Source organism: Podarcis melisellensis (assembly GCF_964234715.1).
Source record: "Podarcis melisellensis genome assembly, chromosome: 1".
NCBI lineage: Eukaryota > Metazoa > Chordata > Lepidosauria > Squamata > Lacertidae > Podarcis > Podarcis melisellensis.
Window position 1 is genome coordinate 118,991,676 of NC_138528.1, and position 17,229 is coordinate 119,008,904.

At 45.6% G+C, this 17,229-nt stretch overlaps 1 protein-coding gene across 4 annotated transcripts in view; it reads left to right on the top strand.

Moving 5' to 3' along the window:
- The window catches only part of MFSD6 (major facilitator superfamily domain containing 6), a 44,044-nt gene that overhangs the window by 23,702 nt on the left and 3,113 nt on the right, over window positions 1-17,229 (top strand). For 3 of the 4 annotated variants that reach the window (XM_081917915.1, XM_081917917.1, XM_081917916.1), the window contains exons 3-6: window positions 55-152; window positions 8,874-9,035; window positions 11,280-11,378; window positions 13,550-13,830. In XM_081917915.1, coding sequence (XP_081774041.1) covers window positions 55-152; window positions 8,874-9,035; window positions 11,280-11,378; window positions 13,550-13,830 — 640 coding nt within the window. Of the gene's footprint in view, window positions 1-54; window positions 153-8,873; window positions 9,036-11,279; window positions 11,379-13,549; window positions 13,831-16,986; window positions 17,009-17,229 lie in introns of all 4 variants that reach the window. The other variant, XM_081917918.1, reaches the window with a different exon arrangement.

The following is a 17,229-nucleotide window of genomic DNA, read 5'->3' on the forward strand; positions in this document are numbered from 1 at the left end:
GACATGGCAAACATTAAACTAGCCCATGTCGTTTTCTTTCTTTCCTACCTTTAGAGTCCTGTATATCGGCCTTGCTTGTAACACAGCTCGTTACATTTACATCTCCTACCTGGAAAATGCTTGGACAGTTTTGCCTATGGAAGTTCTTCAAGGTAAGGAGGTGGTGTACTTCTGATCCTGGGTTGCATCATTACCAGGTACATAAATTCTTCATCTGGGCCATGATGAGCTAAAAGTCCGTCTATGTTCTTGTACCTATCAGTAAATAACCCAAGGGATCCTTTTTTAAAAAAGCTCTGTGCAAGTTTAATATCTGGAGGTGGTTTCTTCAGTTGACCTCAAATTCTGTGGCTTTTCACCTAAGCAAACAGTGAAATGGCAGAACACACCTTGATCCCTAAACAAAGGGGACAGGAGCTCAAACGGAAGCTTGTGCCTTCTGCAAACAAGCCTTTGTTGCTGGCAGACTTCAGCCTATTCCTGTCTAGAAGGCATTCATATCCCTGAAATTTTCTGATTTTCTCACATTCTGCAACAGAAAGGAGTCCATTGTTTTTTAGCATTGGATCTTAAAACAAAAACACCCAGGTAAATGTTTAGGAATAACCGGTTCTCTTCAGTGTTCCCCAGTTATCAGTGACGTTTTGTGAATCATGATGAAGGTCAATGAAGTCTGGAAAGAAATGACTGGTGTGGAAAATAACTGGACAGATTGCATGCAAAGAGAAGCAAAATGACTTGGGCTTTCAAGATATTTTGCCAGCGCTTCCTCACCCTAGAATGCCCTTTCAAATGTTGTCAGACTCCAAACTCCCACCAGCCCCAGAGAGCATGGTCAGTGAGGATGTGGAGTCCTAGCCCAAAAACATCTAGAGGACACCAGGTTGGGGAAGACTTTTCTAATGGTGCTTTTCACACAAGAGTTGCTGTTTGACGTTTTATAAACATAACCTTGTTAGTTTTGCACTCACATGCTGCAAATCCCAAAACACGTTGCGATTCCCAAAAATTGCACTCACACATTCAATCCCAAAACTCAGTGCTCAGAATAATCAGTCCTCATTTGTACAAATTCCTTTAATCTGTCTGTTCGTTTGAATTGCAACTGTGTCATAATGAACACTGAAACCAACCTAGACAAGAAATACGGTAGTACCTTGGTTCTCAAACGTCCTGGTACTCAAACAGCTTGGAACCCAAACACTGCAAACCTGGAAGTGTTCCGGTTTGCGAACTTTTTTCGGAAGCCAAACATGCCTCGTTTTGAGTATTACGCTTCCAATTTGAGTGCCACACTTCTGTTTTGAGTGTTAAGCTGAGGTCTGTCTGTTTTTGGTATTGATTTTGCGTTTTCGTTTTTGCAGCTCTTTTTTTGTGTGTGTGTGACTGTGTGGAATCCAGTTCAACTACTGATTGATTGATTGATTGATTGATTGTGTGACGGCAGTACATTGTTTATTGCTTTCATTTTATGGATCAATGATCTCGTTAGATAGCAAAAATCATGTTAAATTGCTGTTTTAGGGGTTGTTTTTAAACGTCTGGAACGGATTAATCCGTTTTGCATTACTTTCTATGGGAAAGTGTGCCTTGGTTTTGGAACGGACTTCCGGAACGGATTAAGTTTGAGAACCAAGGTACCACTGTAGTTAAGGCAGCAAGGGCCAGAACGGAAGAGTGTTTGACTCAAGAAGAAAAATATGGGGTAGCTTGCAGGAACTTGGCCTTGGGTGTGTGCATGTACACACACACACACACACCTTTTTGGCTACAGGAACCCTTTATTTGACTCCTGCTGCTGCTCCCCCCATCCTGCCACTTTTGATTCTGAGTTTCTAGATGGTACTGTACTTTCCAGGTCTCCTCTCCAACCATGAGATCTTGGCTTGCGCTTAGCCCAGTGATGGCCAAACTTGGCCCTCCAGCTGTTTTGGGACTACAATTCCCATCATCCCTGACCACTGGCCCTGTTAGCTAGGGATGATGGGAGTTGTAGTCTCAAAACAGCTGGAGGGCCAAGTTTGGCCATCACTGACTTAGACAAACAAAACGCTGAGATGTCTCTCTTTGCGCAAGCGCTGCCAATTTCACGCGCATTGAATATGCCCGGCTGCACGTGTTAACGACCCTCCAAACTGGATGACAGCTTTTAATTGGCTCGGGAAGAATTCAGCGCATGGGAGTTGCTGGAGGTGGGTGGGTGGAACCTACACTTGCCTCCACACCCAGATGAAATCGAATCAGCTGCGGAGAAAGTTATTTTGATGACTGTTTTCATCTTGTGTAGGCAGAAAACACTCAGGGAAGAGACGGAAGGCAGAAGCCAGGGGAAAGGAAGTAGGCATGGGGGTTGCTGGTACAGTTTATGAGATTTTCCAGCCCTTCAATCTGCAATCTGAATGGTGGTGCAGTCATGGGCTGCAACTGAATCCCAGCCAGGTGGACACACAATTGAGGTGCGGTTCCCAGGTCTGAGAACTGAATTGTGTACCTATACCGGACAGACTTGCGCTCCCTCTCAAGGAGCAGGTGCATTATTATTTTTTGGAAGGGGTGTTCTCCTAGATCAGCGTTTCCCAAACTTGGATCTCCAGCTGTTTTCGGACTACAGTTCCTATCATCCCTGACCACTGGTCCTGCTGACTAGGGGTGATGGGAGTTGTAGTCCAAAAACCCCCACAGCTGGAGACCCAAGGTTGGGGGAAACTCCCAGATCAATGTCACTGTTTTCTTTATTGCAAGATTTATTATCTACTGTGCATTCAGAGAACGCTGGAGTGTACAAAACCAGAATAGAAGTGAATCTCAGTGGCTCAGGCTCCCCATTTTCCAACTTCCATTAGTGTGGCAGCTAACCTTGCCATGGTGGTCCATGCATTGGTCACCTCCCATGGTGGATAGCAGCAGCTATTGTAAAACGAAGCTGCCAGTGCCTAACTTTATGCACATGGCTGAGAGATCTGGACTGGTGTGCCAAGCCAAGTTCGAGGTACGGCTGCTGACATTTAAAGACCTAAACAGTTTGGGACCAAGAAACCTGCTGGGCAGGTCACCCCTGTACAGAGCAATCAGATCATTAGGATCTTCTGGGGACACCCTCTGGAGCAGGCGCCAGGCATTGTCTTCCCCTCTTTCCCTCCATCTCCTGGCATCTTTTTGACATGGTACTTGGTGGTAGATGGCCCAGTTGGCAGTGGGAGGCGGGAGGGGAAGAGGACCTTCTTGCAGGGGCAGGTGCCTCGGATTGTCTTATTCCCCCACTCCCCTTCCCCTGGAATCCCAGTTTATTTTCTTCCCTCTCCCCCTGGAATCCCAGTTTATTTTCCTCCCTCTTCCCCTGGAATCTCAGCTTATTTTCCTCCCTCTTCCCCTGAAATCTCAGCTTATTTTCCTACCTCTTCCCCTGGAATCCCAGCTTATTTTCCTACCTCTTCCCCTGAAATCCCAGTTTATTTTCCTCCCTCTTCCCCTGGAATCCCAGTTTATTTTGCTCCCTCTTTCCCTGGAATCCCAGCTTATTTTACCTCCCTCTTCCCCTGGAATCTCAGCTTATTTTCCTCCCTCTTCCCCTGGAATCCCAGTTTATTTTGCTCCCTCTTCCCCTGGAATCTCAGCTTATTTTCCTCCCTCCTCCCTTGGACTCCCAGGACAGTTGGTGTTACATGGCATGCCTTACTTCCGTTTGGGAGGAGTAGCAGGTTTGTTGATTGAGAGCACTAAATCAGCTTTAATTCTACAACATGAATTTGCCAGGATGTGATAGAACCTCACCAGAAAATGGCAAATGGCCCTTAATATGTGCCCTGATTTTTCATTGCAGGCGTCTGTCGTCCCCCACCCCCCATAACATGGGGGTTATGTTCCGGGGGCCCACACACATAAGTATATTTTCCCTTGTAACGTGTCCTTCCTTCTTAAATCCCTTGTGGCAGAAGCTGTCTTTGTCTTACACACACGCTGAGAGCCTTCAAGCTAAGAATGTTGGCCTTGTAAATAGAAATAATTATTTTCTCCTGAACTTGATACGAACATTTCCCTTGGATATGCGACTACTTATTTTCAAGTGGGAGCGATAAAAGTATCCAGGAGATTGCGTATGGCTCCAGATCCGTTTTTACAGCTCCTAAGCTGTTCTCCTTTGAGTTGCTGCCCTTTATTTATGCCCACAGAGCGTGCCGTTTGGGCTCCTTATGAAATCAGTGGGAGTTTTCCTCGTCCGTGGAATGAGATCAGTTGCCGTCTGAGAGTCAGCCGCTTCCCTTCATTGCTGCCTCCCTTTCATTTCTAGGTACATTCTGTTCAGGCAGAAGCGATCAGATAATGAAATGTAATTTAATACGCGCAAGATCCAAACGATGCCATCTCTATGATTTCCAGATGCCCTTGAGAAGCAGCTATGAGGACTGGAGCATTTTATGCAAGGCCTTTTCAAATGATCTCAGGGGAGGGAGGAGTCTTGCTGCTCAGTGGCACTGAGGACCAGTCCCTGCTATCGGCGCTTTTCAAGGATTCGGGGGGAAACATTTGCCAGGGACCCAGAAGAAATGTTGCCGGTCAAAGCAGACCGCAATAGGCTAGGCTGGGAAGAACGGACGTAGTTTTCTGTGTATTAGACGAGGTTTTTTTTTACTCCAAAATAATGTTTAAAAACGGGGCTAGTCTTATACATGGGCAGTGTATTTGGGGACCGGGTGATTGGTTGCAGCTGTGAGCTGCAGCTTGTAAGCAGCGATTTGGTGAGTGATTGGTTGCTGCGTCAAGGGCTGCGTTGGATTGGCTGCTCCTGCATTAATTGGGCAGGTGATTGGTTGCTGCGTTGGATTGGCTGCTCCTGCGTTAATTGGGCGGGTGATTGGTCGCTGCGTCAAGGGCTGCTTTGGATTGGCTGCTCCTGCGTTAATTGGGCAGGTGATTGGTTGCTGCGTCAAGGGCTGCCTTGGATTGGCTGACACTGCGGCAATTGGGTGTTTCCAGCTTGTGTTTGCGAATGGGCAGACACTTGTCAGCTTCTGCAATTCAAGCAATTCTGAGCTCCTGTCTTTAGGGTTAGTGACTTTCTGCATCTCTCTCCCCCCCCCCCCACAAAAAGCTCAAGAACCTTGGGCAACCTCCCCCCCCCCAAAAAAGCCCAACAACCCTGCACAATCTTTCCCAAAAACAACCCTCCCCAAACAACTCTGGCAATATAGCCAACTCCCCCATTTTATTAAATTTCAGTCCCCCAAAATAGGGAGCATCTTATACATGGGGTCGTCTTATAGACGGAAAAGTACAGTAGCTTCCTGTCTAGTCTTTGGCTTGCTGCTCCTATGCTCTAGCTTACTCTTTGTGCTTCTGCAAATTACTTGGTATGTTTCTGAACATGCCTAGTTGCCATCCTCTCTACTTTGCATAGTCCTTTTGCACTGTTCAGTTACGCTCACCACCCATGCTGCTTCCACAGAGACTTCACGGTGCTATCCTGCCTTATTCCCTCCAATTGGCATTGAGGTTTTTGAAGGCTGCAGTTCACACAAGTGCCATTTGTTGGAGCCTGTTTGCAGGCTGTGTTTGGAATTCTTGTGTATCTGGCTGGGTGTGTATTTGTGGGGTGGGCTTGTGCCTTTGGGGCTAGTACTTGGCACGAGTCTTGGGCTTTCCATTCACATCCCCCTTGTCCCACGTCTACCAAACTGAAATCTCTGCAAGGAGACCGCCTCCGTTCCTTGCAACAGACACGGCTTCTCAATGCACCAGTTACCAAGGATGTACTAAGCCCCTTTGCCCCTGAGCACAGACTTTTGAGTCCGTGTTAATATATGGGCTGTAGCTAGGAATGTTTATATGAGATGTTGTCAGACTGTGGCTCCCAATATTCCTGACCGTTGGCCATACAGTGGTGCCCCGCAAGATGAATGCCTTGCAAGACGGAAAACCCGCTAGACGAAAGGGTTTTCCGTTTTGGAGGTGCTTCGCAAAACAAATTTCCTATGGGCTTGCTTCGCGAGTTCCTGCAGGGTTTTTTTCCTCCCCCCCCCTTTTCCCCAAGCCGCTAAGCCGCTTAACAGCTGATCCGCTAAGCCGCTTATCAGCTGGTCCGCTAAGCCGCTTATCAGCTGGTCCGCTGAGCCGCTAAGCCGCTTAACAGCTGATCAGCTAAGCCGCTAAGCCGCTTATCAACTGATCCGCTAAGCCGCTAATGGGCTTGCTTCGCAAGACAAAAAAACCGCAAGACGAAGAGAACAGATTCTTTTTGTCTTGCGAGGCACCACTGTACTGACTGAGTCTTGCAGGAGATGAGGTCCTGCAACATCTCAAGCACCACCAGCTCCCCATTCCTGGTTTATATGATCAAAACTATGTGGGCTCATTGGAGACACATGGCTTCTAGCCAAACTAGCTTCCCTGTGTCTCAGCTCATGAAATCTCTTATCCTTATCATCCAACTTGAGGGAAAATTGGCTAATGAGGCTTCTGATCTAATTCTGTAGCAGTAACATAATAATAATAATAATAATTTATTATTTCTACCCTGCCCACCTGGCTGGGTTTCCCCTGCCACTCTGGGTGGCTCCCAACCAAATATTAAAAACACGGTAAAACATCAAACATTAAAAACTTTCTTAAACAGGGCTGCCTTCAGATGTCTTTTAAAAGTATGATAGTTGTTTATTTCCTTGACATCTGATGAGAGGGCGTTCCACAGGGCGGGCACCACTACCAAGGAGGCCCTCTGCCTGATTCCTTGTAACTTCACTTCTCACAGTGAGGGAACTGCCAGAAGGCCCTCGGAGCTGAACCTCAGTGTCCGGGTAGAACAATGGGGGGTGGAGACGCTCCTTCAGGTATACTGGGCCGAGGCCGTTTAGGGCTTTAAAAGTCAGCACCAACACTTTGACTTGTGCTCGGAAATGTACTGGGAGCCAATGCAGGTCTCTCAGGATCTGTGACACAGAAGTATTTTTAATTTTGTTATTAAATTTGTCTCTCACTTGATCTTGCCCGGGGCAATCCAGAGCGACATAACAACCATACAAATGGACAGCAACCCCCCCCCATTAAAACCGAGAGGAAAGAGAAATACATTAAATGCATCCCACTTGCTTCTAAAAGGCCACAGATAGTTAACGGCCAAAGTAGATATTTACCTGGGACTTTTGCCAGCGCCAAGGGTGGAGAAGGCGGTGTCACCTGACAGTTAAGTAAAGACAGCTTGTAAAGACATGATTAGTCGAAACAGGTTTTCGCCCAGCGAATGGCGTTCCTTATATATATCTGGCTCAAGGCAGTAGCAGCAAAGCGTCCCTGTGCTTTGTCATCGTGACATTTTGACATGTTTGACATTTTGTTAAGTGACGGTTGGAATGCTGTAGAGAAACAGCAGGTGCTCTCGATAAACTAAAGTTGCGTGAAAGCAGCCTATGCCACGTTAAGCCTGATGTATAAACTTAAAAGCACAGGCGATGCAAAACAAGGCAGTAAACTTTAATGGGAGAGCTGTAACTGCAGATTTATGCTATCTCTCTCTCTGTGTGTACAGTTTTAACTAGTAGAGTTGAGATCAAAGGCATGTCACCTTGCAGGCAGCAGCAGAAACGCCTTGGCAGCCTTTGACCTGACTCTCGGAATCAATGAATTAGAAACCCGGATAACTCTAGTTTGCATCTAATGCATTTCAGAATGTAATAATAGCTGGGTCCCCCTTCTAGCAACAAGAATCGCAGGCAGCTGAAGCTTAGCAGTGCTGATTTGAAATTAGTGTACACACCAATTACATGTGAATCTTTTACAATATTGATGAGATTGGAACCGAATTGTGGGTTGTTGTTGTTTTAGCCTTTCTGACCCTGCAGTTTTGAAAATAGGAAATAGTTCCTTTTCCAAAATTGGTTTTGAAAAAGAAGAAAACAGTTAAAGAGAGCATTTGCTTGCAACAAGGAGCAAGCAGCCCCTCCCAAAAACATGCCGTTTGGAAATTTATATTACAGTGGTACCTCGGGTTAAGTACTTAATTCGTTCTGGAGGTTCGTTCTTAACCTGAAACTGTTCTTATCCTGAAGCACCACTTTAGCTAATAGGGCCTCCTGCTTCCGCCTCACCGCCGGAGACTGGGTCAACCCCATCCATAACAGTTTGAAGGCCGCCTAACTAGGCAGATGAACCTCCCATTAACCATACCTTTGTTTTGTCTGGCTCGAGTCTCGGTTTATCGGGCCTCATCCAGTCCTTCTGTTCCCAAGCACTGTTTCAAAACAGCCCCTGCCTCTCCTGATTTGATAAAAGAGAGATACAGAGCTGGTGCCCCCTGCATCTTAATGATGCCTCACCTCACACCCCCAGACTCATGACAGTTTCATGTGGATGTTGAGTAGAATTGGTGATAAAATGGATTTCTATGGGGAAGTCCATAGCATAAGTGCTGTAGGGTCATCCGCCAGACCATCTTCTGCATTTAGCCATCTAAGTAGAAAAGGGAGCATTAAAAACCAGGGTCTCCCACCTCTAAACCAGACAGCCCATCAACACTGATACCATGGTTGCTGGTGACAAAAGTCCTAGAGCAGGCATGGCCAAACTTGGCCATCCAGCTGTTTTGGGACTACAACTCCCATCATCCCTTGCTAACAGGACCAGTGGTCAAGGATGATGGGAACTGTAGTCCCCAAACACCTGGAGGGCCAAGTTTGGCCATGCCTGCCCTAGAGAATCAACAGGGTCTCACACTCCCTCATCTCATCCAGTAGAGTAAGCAAGCAACTTCTGTCCATGAAGCCTAAAACCCATTTCATCCAAGACAACCTGAATCTGGCTGAAGAAGAAGAAGAAGAAAGAAACAAAAAACAATTTTCAGGAGCATAAGGCACTGAATTCTGAAACATCTTCCTTTTCTGCAGGTGTGACCCATGCAGCCATCTGGGCAGCTTGCATTTCCTACCTAAGTGCTGCTGTTCCTCCCGAATTAAGAACTTCCGCTCAGGGTATTCTGCAGGGCCTCCACCTTGGCCTGGGCAGAGGGTGCGGAGCAATGGTTGGAGGAGTGCTGGTCAACTATTTCGGTAAGAGAAACATGTTGGATAGTTCCATTAGCAATTTGCTCTCCTTTCATGCATTTTGGATGCTGCTTTATTAAATGTTTCCCAGCCCTTCGCTTCCCTATGCTTAAGTTATGTTAGCCAAATGTTGATATCATGCTTGTGTTTTCTTTGGGGGGGGGTTGTGTTATGTGTGAAATTGTGTGGATACTTGACACACCAAATTAGAAGGACCTGTATCTTTAAGACATTTCTTTTACCTGTCATCTTCAAAACACCTAATAATAATAATGACAATATATTATTATTATTATTGTTGTTGTTATTGTTGTTGTTGTTGTTGTTGTTGTTGTTGTTGTTGTTATTATTATTATTATTATTATCATCATCATCATCCCACCCATCTGGGATGGGCAGCTCCCAACAGAATATTATTAATAATAAAGCGATCAAACATTAAAAACTTCCCTAAAGAGGGCTGCCTTCAGATGTCTTCCAAAAGTCAGATACAGTACAGTGGTGCCTCGCAAGACGAAATTAATTCGTTCCGCAAGTCTTTTCGTCTTGCAATGTTTTTCGCCTTGCGAAGCACGGTCCATTACAACTGCGCCTCTTCAAGCGGCTTTAGGAAAAAAGCGAACAAACTCGCAAGACTTTTTCGTCTTGCGAAGCAAGCCCATAGGGAAATTCGTCTTGCGAAGCAACGCAAAAACCGAAAAACCCTTTCGTCTTGCGCGTTTTTCGTTTTGCGAGGCATTCATCTTGTGGGGCACCTCTGTACTAGCTCTGGTTGCACACAGGATCCATTCCGGAGCTTCGGTCGGATCCTGAGGAATTTGCAACCGGAGGTGCCGCTTCTGCGCATGCATGCAGTTTAGCGCTTCTGTGCATGCGCACAGTGAAACCTGGAAAAATACTTCCAGGTTTGCTGTGTACGTATCCTGAAGGATACGTAACCGGAGGTGAACCTAAATAGAGGTACCACTGTAGTTGTTTATTTCCTTGACATCTGATGGGCGGGCGCCACCACCAAGAAGGCCTTAACAGTTGTATTCAAATGAAGAACTTTAATCATGCATGCATGGTCAGAGGAGGAAGCCTGCCTGCCAGCTGTTAGCATAAATTCAATGCTTTGAGCATCGTGAGCAAATTTTATTCACTTTAAGTTAGCCATGCCAAAAGGGAAGGGGAAAGGACCCCTGGATCGTTTAGTCCAGTCGAAATCGACTATGGGGTGCAGCCTTTGTCCGCAGACAGCCTTTCTGGGTCATGTGGCCAGCATGACTAAACCACTTCTGGCGCAACAGAAGCCAGAGCACACAGAAACGCTGTTTACCTTCCTGCCACAGTGGTACCTACTTATCTCCCTGCACTGGTATGCTTTTGATCTGCTAGGTTGGCAGGAGTTGGGACAGAGCAACGGGAACTCACCCCGCCGCGGGGATTCGAACCGCCGACCTTCTGATCGGCAAGCCCAAGAGGCTCAGTGGTTTAGACCACAGCGCCACCCGCGTCCTTAGACACGCCATAGTTCCACTCTAAATCCAAGCCATGGTGTTTTAAATGCTCCTACAACTTCTCTCCTAATGTTTTCATCCAAAGGGTGTGGTCTAAGTGGTTTAGACCACATTAAAAGTGCAATCCTGTGTATGTCTACTCAGAGGTGCATCAGAAGATAGATAGATAGATAGATGATAGATAGATAGATAGATAGATGATAGATAGATGATATAGATGATAGATAGATAGATAGATAGATAGATACCGTAATTTTCGCTCTATAAGACGCACCAGACCATAAGACGCACCTAGTTTTTGGAAGAGGAAAACAAGAAAAAAATATTCTGAATCCCAGAAGCCAGGACAGCCAGCGGGATCGCTGCGCAGCAATCCTGTTGGCTACCCTGGCTTATGGGATAGCCGTGCACAGCCTCTCCTGGGCTGGGGAGGCTGCGCGCGGCAAAGCAAGAAGCTAGGACGGCCAGCAGGATCGCAGCATAGTGGCTCTTTAAAGGGAGCGCTAAACAGAGCCTCCCGCCTGCATTCACTCCATAAGACGCACACACATTTCCCTTTTATTTTTAGGAGGGGAAAAGTGTGTCTTATAGAGCAAAAAATAAGGTACATATATATATATACCTATAAAGATGCGAATCTGCCTTACTTTTGAGCTAGACCTTTGGTCCCTCTAGTTCATTACAAGTCTGGCTAGAAATCGCTCTTTGCATGATTGAATTGGGTCTCACTCTTCCCTGCTTCTCTCCACAGGAGCTGCTTCGACATTCAGAGGGATAGGAATGGCCTGTCTTGTGATCCTATTGCTTTTTGCTTTGATCCAGTGGGTGGCAGTTCCTGATGAGAAAGAAGGTAGGTAGATTATTCCCATGCATTCAGAGGCACCCAACCTAACAGCATTTTCCTCTGCCTCTTGGGGTGATCTCCTCATCTGCTTTGAACTCTTTCCCTCTCGTGCCCATTTCGTCTCATTGATCATTTGACTCGAGTCATAACCTTAAGGCTATAGGGCCAGGCTTACTTTTAAATGACCTCATGTTTTCTTCTGTTTAAAGCAGAACTTTCCATGCTGGGTACACAGGGGCTTTTTCAATAGAAGCCATCCTTTAATAAGCAAAAATGTCAGGTCCTCTGTCTACAAGACAAACTGATCCAGAGACAAGGGAAAGACAGCAGCATTTGGACATCATCATCATCATCATCATCATCATTATTATTATTATTATTGGATGTCCGTGGGAATGGGGTTCTAAGAGTGAAAGAGCTTGCTAAGGATAAGCACTGCCCCATAGTTCAATTTGTCTTGCTACCTTACGTATAATTCATTTTAAAGCATGAGCAGATTCTTGATAAACTGAGCTGCAGTAAGAAAACAGCGCTCTATCTGAGTCAGGCAACCTAAGGCCCGTGGGCCAGATGCAGCCCAATTGCCTTCTCAATCCGGCCTACAGATGGTCTGGGAATCAGCGTGTTTTTACATGAGTAGAATGTGTGCTTTTATTTAAAATGCATCCCTGGGTTATTTGTAGGGCATAGGAATTCGTTCACCCCCCGCCCCCAAATAGTCCAGCTCACCACACGGTCTGAGGGACGGTGGACCGGCCCACGGCTGAAAAAGGTTGCTGACCCCTGATCTGAGTTATTCTTAGCAGCAAGAGGGCGCAGGGAAGCTATTGTGGTGTTTTGGACTACCACAACTGCAAGCTACACTGTGTCCGTCAGCTGGTTACCCCCGGGGCTTCCTCCTCTCCCATTATTCCCCAACTTTCCCCCTCATCTGCCTCTGAGCTGTGACCTTCCTCAAACCCCTGTGCTGTCTTCCTCTTCCTCCTCCCTGGAAGGGTCAGGCTGGGGAGGCGGTGTCCACCATTCCTCTTCTGCCCAGTCCCTGACAATCACAGGGGGCTGCACTAAGTGTGTCCCTCTCCATGAAAGAATCATCAAACAATGGATTCTATTATTCTTTCCATACAGAGCTTAAGGGTTTGGGGGTTCTGAAAAGTGCCCTTGATTGCTCAGAAGTAAATTTTAGAGGGCAACAGGGTGGATTTGGTTTAAATCACGATTTAAATTCACTAGTCAGTAATAATAAGCCACTCTGGGCGGCTTCCATAAAACCAAAAATACAGTAAAATATCACACGTTAAAAACTTCCCTGAACAGGGAACACGTAAGACTTGATTTAAATCATTTTTTATTTTTATTTTACAGAAAGACTCATTCTTGCTAGTGTAAGCATAATATTTACAATCAGATGAAGGTTTCATTTTTGGAATAATAAATTTTCAGAGCCGTTTTTACAGTTCTATCAGAAATTACTGATTTGGTTATACTATTAGAAATACATAGACCGATCATTATGAAATTATTGTGAGGTTTAATAAGGTAACTGTTTATATTTGGACAACCTTTCTTCTGTACTTTATTGGAAGGAGAAAAATAATAATTTGCTTAATAACAATTTAAACAATTTATTTAACTAAAACAATAACGTTGTAGCATATGTATCCATGTTTGTTTACTGATGCGGTTAAACAATTTTATTTTTTAAAAAACCCCTTAAGACTGGGTTTTAGCACACATGAAAAACTTAACTTATTTCCTGATGAATAGCCCTTGGACTGCAATGTAACTTAAATAGAAAACTTATCTATAGAAATATTTTTCCTCCAAAAGCATTGTATTTTAAAAATCCGATTTACATTTTTAAAAAAATCTGATTTTTTATATTTGTTTATTGATTTTTATCCACCCTGTACGGCAGGGGTCAGCAGCCTTGGGCCCATGGGCCACAAGCGGCCCCCGGGGGTCATTTAACCACCCCACGAGCTGCCCCTGAACCGAGCCGCCCCCTCGGCCAGTAGCCGCACGCTGCACATGTGCAGATGCTGGAAATCGCGCACGCGATCAGGCCCACGGAAGAATCTCCGCTGGAGTGAACCGGCCCAGGCGAGGTAAACCTTGCCGACTCCTGCTGCATGGTAACGAATACTGACCTTTCAAATGGTTATTTTGAACTTCAGAAAAAACCATGCTGGCCGAAAGGATCCCAGTGCCTTCCAGCCCTGTGCCCATAGCCACCATTGACCTGGTACAGCAACAGACGGAAGATATCATGCCTCGGCCAGAGCCCAAGCTTCCTCCCAAGAAAACAAAGCACCAGGAAGAGCAGGAAGACGTCAACAAGCCTGCCTGGAGTGTCAGCTCTTCCCCCTGGGTCACTCTCGCCTATGCTCTCTATCAGATCAAGGAAATGGTCCAGCTCTCCAAAAGCAACCAGGTGCTCGAGAACCAGCCTTTGCAGGTAACCCACGCTTTGCTGCCTAAAAGGTGTTTATAGGAGGAGAAATCGGATATGTGGTTTTTAGGGTTCCAAGGAAACATTATTGGGGTGGGTACAGTGGTGCCTCATTGTCATTGGTACAGTGGTGCCTCGCAAGACAAAAAGAATCCGTTCCGCGAGTCTCTTCGTCTTGCGGTTTTTTCGTCTTGCGAAGCAAGCCTATTAGCGGGCTTAGCGGATCAGCTGTTAAGCGGCTTAGCGGATAAGCGGCTTAGCAGATCAGCTGATAAGCGGCTTGGCGGATCAGCTGTTTAGCGGCTTGGCGGATCAGCTGATAAGCGGCTTAGCGGCTTGGGAAAAAGGGGGGGAAAGGGAAAAAACCCCACAGGAACTCACAAGACATTTTCGTCTTGCGAAGCAAGCCCATAGGAAATTCGTTTTGCGAAGCACCTCCAAAACGGAAAACCCTTTCGTCTAGCAGGTTTTCCGTCTTGCGAGGCATTCGTTTTGCGGGGCACCACTGTACCTGCCATCCCTTTCTTAATTCGGACAGCAGAGAAACGGGCAACCCCATCCAATAAGTGGGAAATGGCTCAACTCATTTCCTAGCTTATTCTTCTGTTTTGACAGGTGTGCTTACCTGACAGGCGAAGGTCTCTTGGAAGCCTCCCTCAATTCCTAGCTGTTAAGTTTTGCATTCCAAAAGAAATAGCAATGGGGGTATCTCAACCACGCAGATCTGTCCGTTGGGGTTTTTAGGGCAATCTGTGAGTGGTGTACACAGGGGGTTCTGGAGAAGAATTATGGGGCTTGCGGTGCTTTTCTCTTCTTTGAGGTAAACAATACAAGCCCCAGAAGGTTTTATTTGGGGGCTTGAGCCCATAAACTCCGCGGGTTGTCTCCATATACAACATGGGAGCTCCTCCGATTGTGGTTATTCAACAAAACTTATTAGCTGTTGCTTGAATACTGACTAGAGAGTTCTGCTTTGTGCAACCGCAGATTTAATCTACGGAATGCTTTACCACAAGAGGAGATAATGTGTCTATCTTACAAGGGTGGGTTTTTTGGTGTTTTTCTTTTTTCTTGGAAAGGGCAGATAATCAGTAGAAATTAGCCACAACAGCTCTATGCAACCTCCAAGCATCAAATATTTGCGGCAGGTTGATGCAGAGCAAGGCTGGAAACAAAGCCAGTCTTAAAAGTACCTGGATTTTGGGAAGAAGGTTCTGTCTCTCTCTCTCTCTCACACACACACACACACATATGGGGTTCCCTTTAAATATGGACTCTCACTGACTTGATCTTTTATATATATATATATTTATATTTAGTTGGTTAATCAAATGATGTTTAATTCACTGAATCTTAAAATGCATAAATATGTGTGCAAGGAAAAAGAATCTGAAGAAAATAGCATTACAGTCGTACCTTGGTTCTCGAACAGAATCTGTTCCAGAAGTCCATCCGACTTCTGAAAACGTTCGAAAACCAAGGCGCGGCTTCCGATTGGCTGCAGGAGCTTCCTGCACTCAATCGGAAGCCGCCTCGGATATCCAGCTTCCAAAAAAACATTTGCAAACCTAAACACTCACTTCCGGGTTTGTCGCATTCAGGAGCCAAAACAGATGAGTACCAAGGCGTTCGAGAACCAAGGTACGACTGTATTTGTCTTAATTGATGTGCACCCTAGAAAACGCATGATCCCTTCTCAACATTGGAGAGGATGCTTCTTATAAGATAGCACCTATCACTTTTAAAAAATTTACTTTTTAAAAAGGAACCCCCCCCCCAAACTAATGAGAATCTCCTGGTTAATCAGGTACATATTTGTGATCAAGTAATTGGATTGTTGACAGTGTCCATTGCCCCACTTTGGACCGAGGTGTAGCCAGCCTCCTATGTCAGGCTTCCTCAATCTCGGCCCTCCAGATGTTTTGAGATTACAATTCCCATCATCCCTGACCACTGGTCCTGCTAGCTAGGAATCATGGGCGTTGTAGGCCAAAAAACATCTGGCGAACTGAGGTTGAGGAAGCCTGTCCTATGTGATTTGCAGCAATGATGCACGGGGGCCAAAATTTGGGGCAAAAGTCCTGGGGGGCCCCCAAACACAACATGGCTGGCCATTGCATTTTGAAATAAGTGACTAGATATTGCCATCTATAGAGCTCCCCTCACTCTGCAAGGCCAGAGTCTAAAATTACCCAATTCCACCAGTAATTTGCAGGCAGGCTTCAGCAACAAAAGAAGGAAAACATTCACATTGTTGTAAGGCAGTGGGGGAGCCTATCAACAGTGCTGTTGAATCCAAAGTTTTGAGAAACCTGGTGTGTGTTTGCCTGAAAGTACGCTGTACTAACTACTTCTTTAATGTGCTGTTACACTCAAGCAACATTGGCCTCTAATTCCACCAAGATCTTCACAAGCAGCTTAACCGGCTAATGACAAAATTATTAGTTTTGTCATCAAGAGGAGTCTCTGCCTCATAAAGCAGGCATTTGAGCAGCTGTCTTAAAAATGAGACTAAATATGTCCCTTCAGAGGTTGGCACTAATGATAGCTCATTGATACTTTTGCACAAGAATCTGTTCCACTACTATCTAAAGCACCCAGGGAGAAGCATCTCAGCCCTTGAATGATAGATGTCACCCACATTAGAGTCAGGAAAGAATATGGCCCCTTTGCAGCCATCGGACCCAAGCTAGCAGGGAGATCTGAATGCACAAGCTTGCTCCCATGTTCCAATTAGGCCGCAATGGTCTGTGGGATTTGTTTAGTGTTTCGATTTGGGGGGGGGGTCGTGTTAACTTTTAGCTTTAGCTTTATGTTTGCATATTGTAGAAACGAACTCGTTAAAAATACCTGAGAAAATGTTACAATCTCCCCTCCCCCCCCCACTTTTTTTCATGAGTAGGAAAATGGCCTGCTGCTTAGTAAGTCTCCTGAAATATTCATAGCTCAGCTCCAGAAATAGCAAACTCTAACTCGCTGTGGCGCTAATGCAAAGGATTACATGGAAAATATGTCAAGCAAAGTATGTGCACAGGAGCGCCAAAATGTGTTAACGAGCCGTAGGGATGTGCTGCGTTATTGCCTATGTAACATTTCGAGAGAACGTTTTTTGCCTTAAAATACAACAAGTTTTTTTCATGCATGCTTCTTGGGGAAGAGCAGTTAGGAAAAGATAATAAGCAAGGTAAGTTTTTTTTGACATCTTGCTGTCCAACGTTTTTACCTGGATATGATCGCGCTTCCCCATAATTGCTTTTATTGCTTATGTGCTGTGCTATGTATGATTTTTCCGTTGCTGCTGTTGTTCTGACAAGGCTGCCTGGCTTACCTGCAGTAGAAGAATATGTGCGCTTTCCTGAGCAGCGGGAAAACTGCAAGTATGCATTTTTACATGGGATCCTTTCT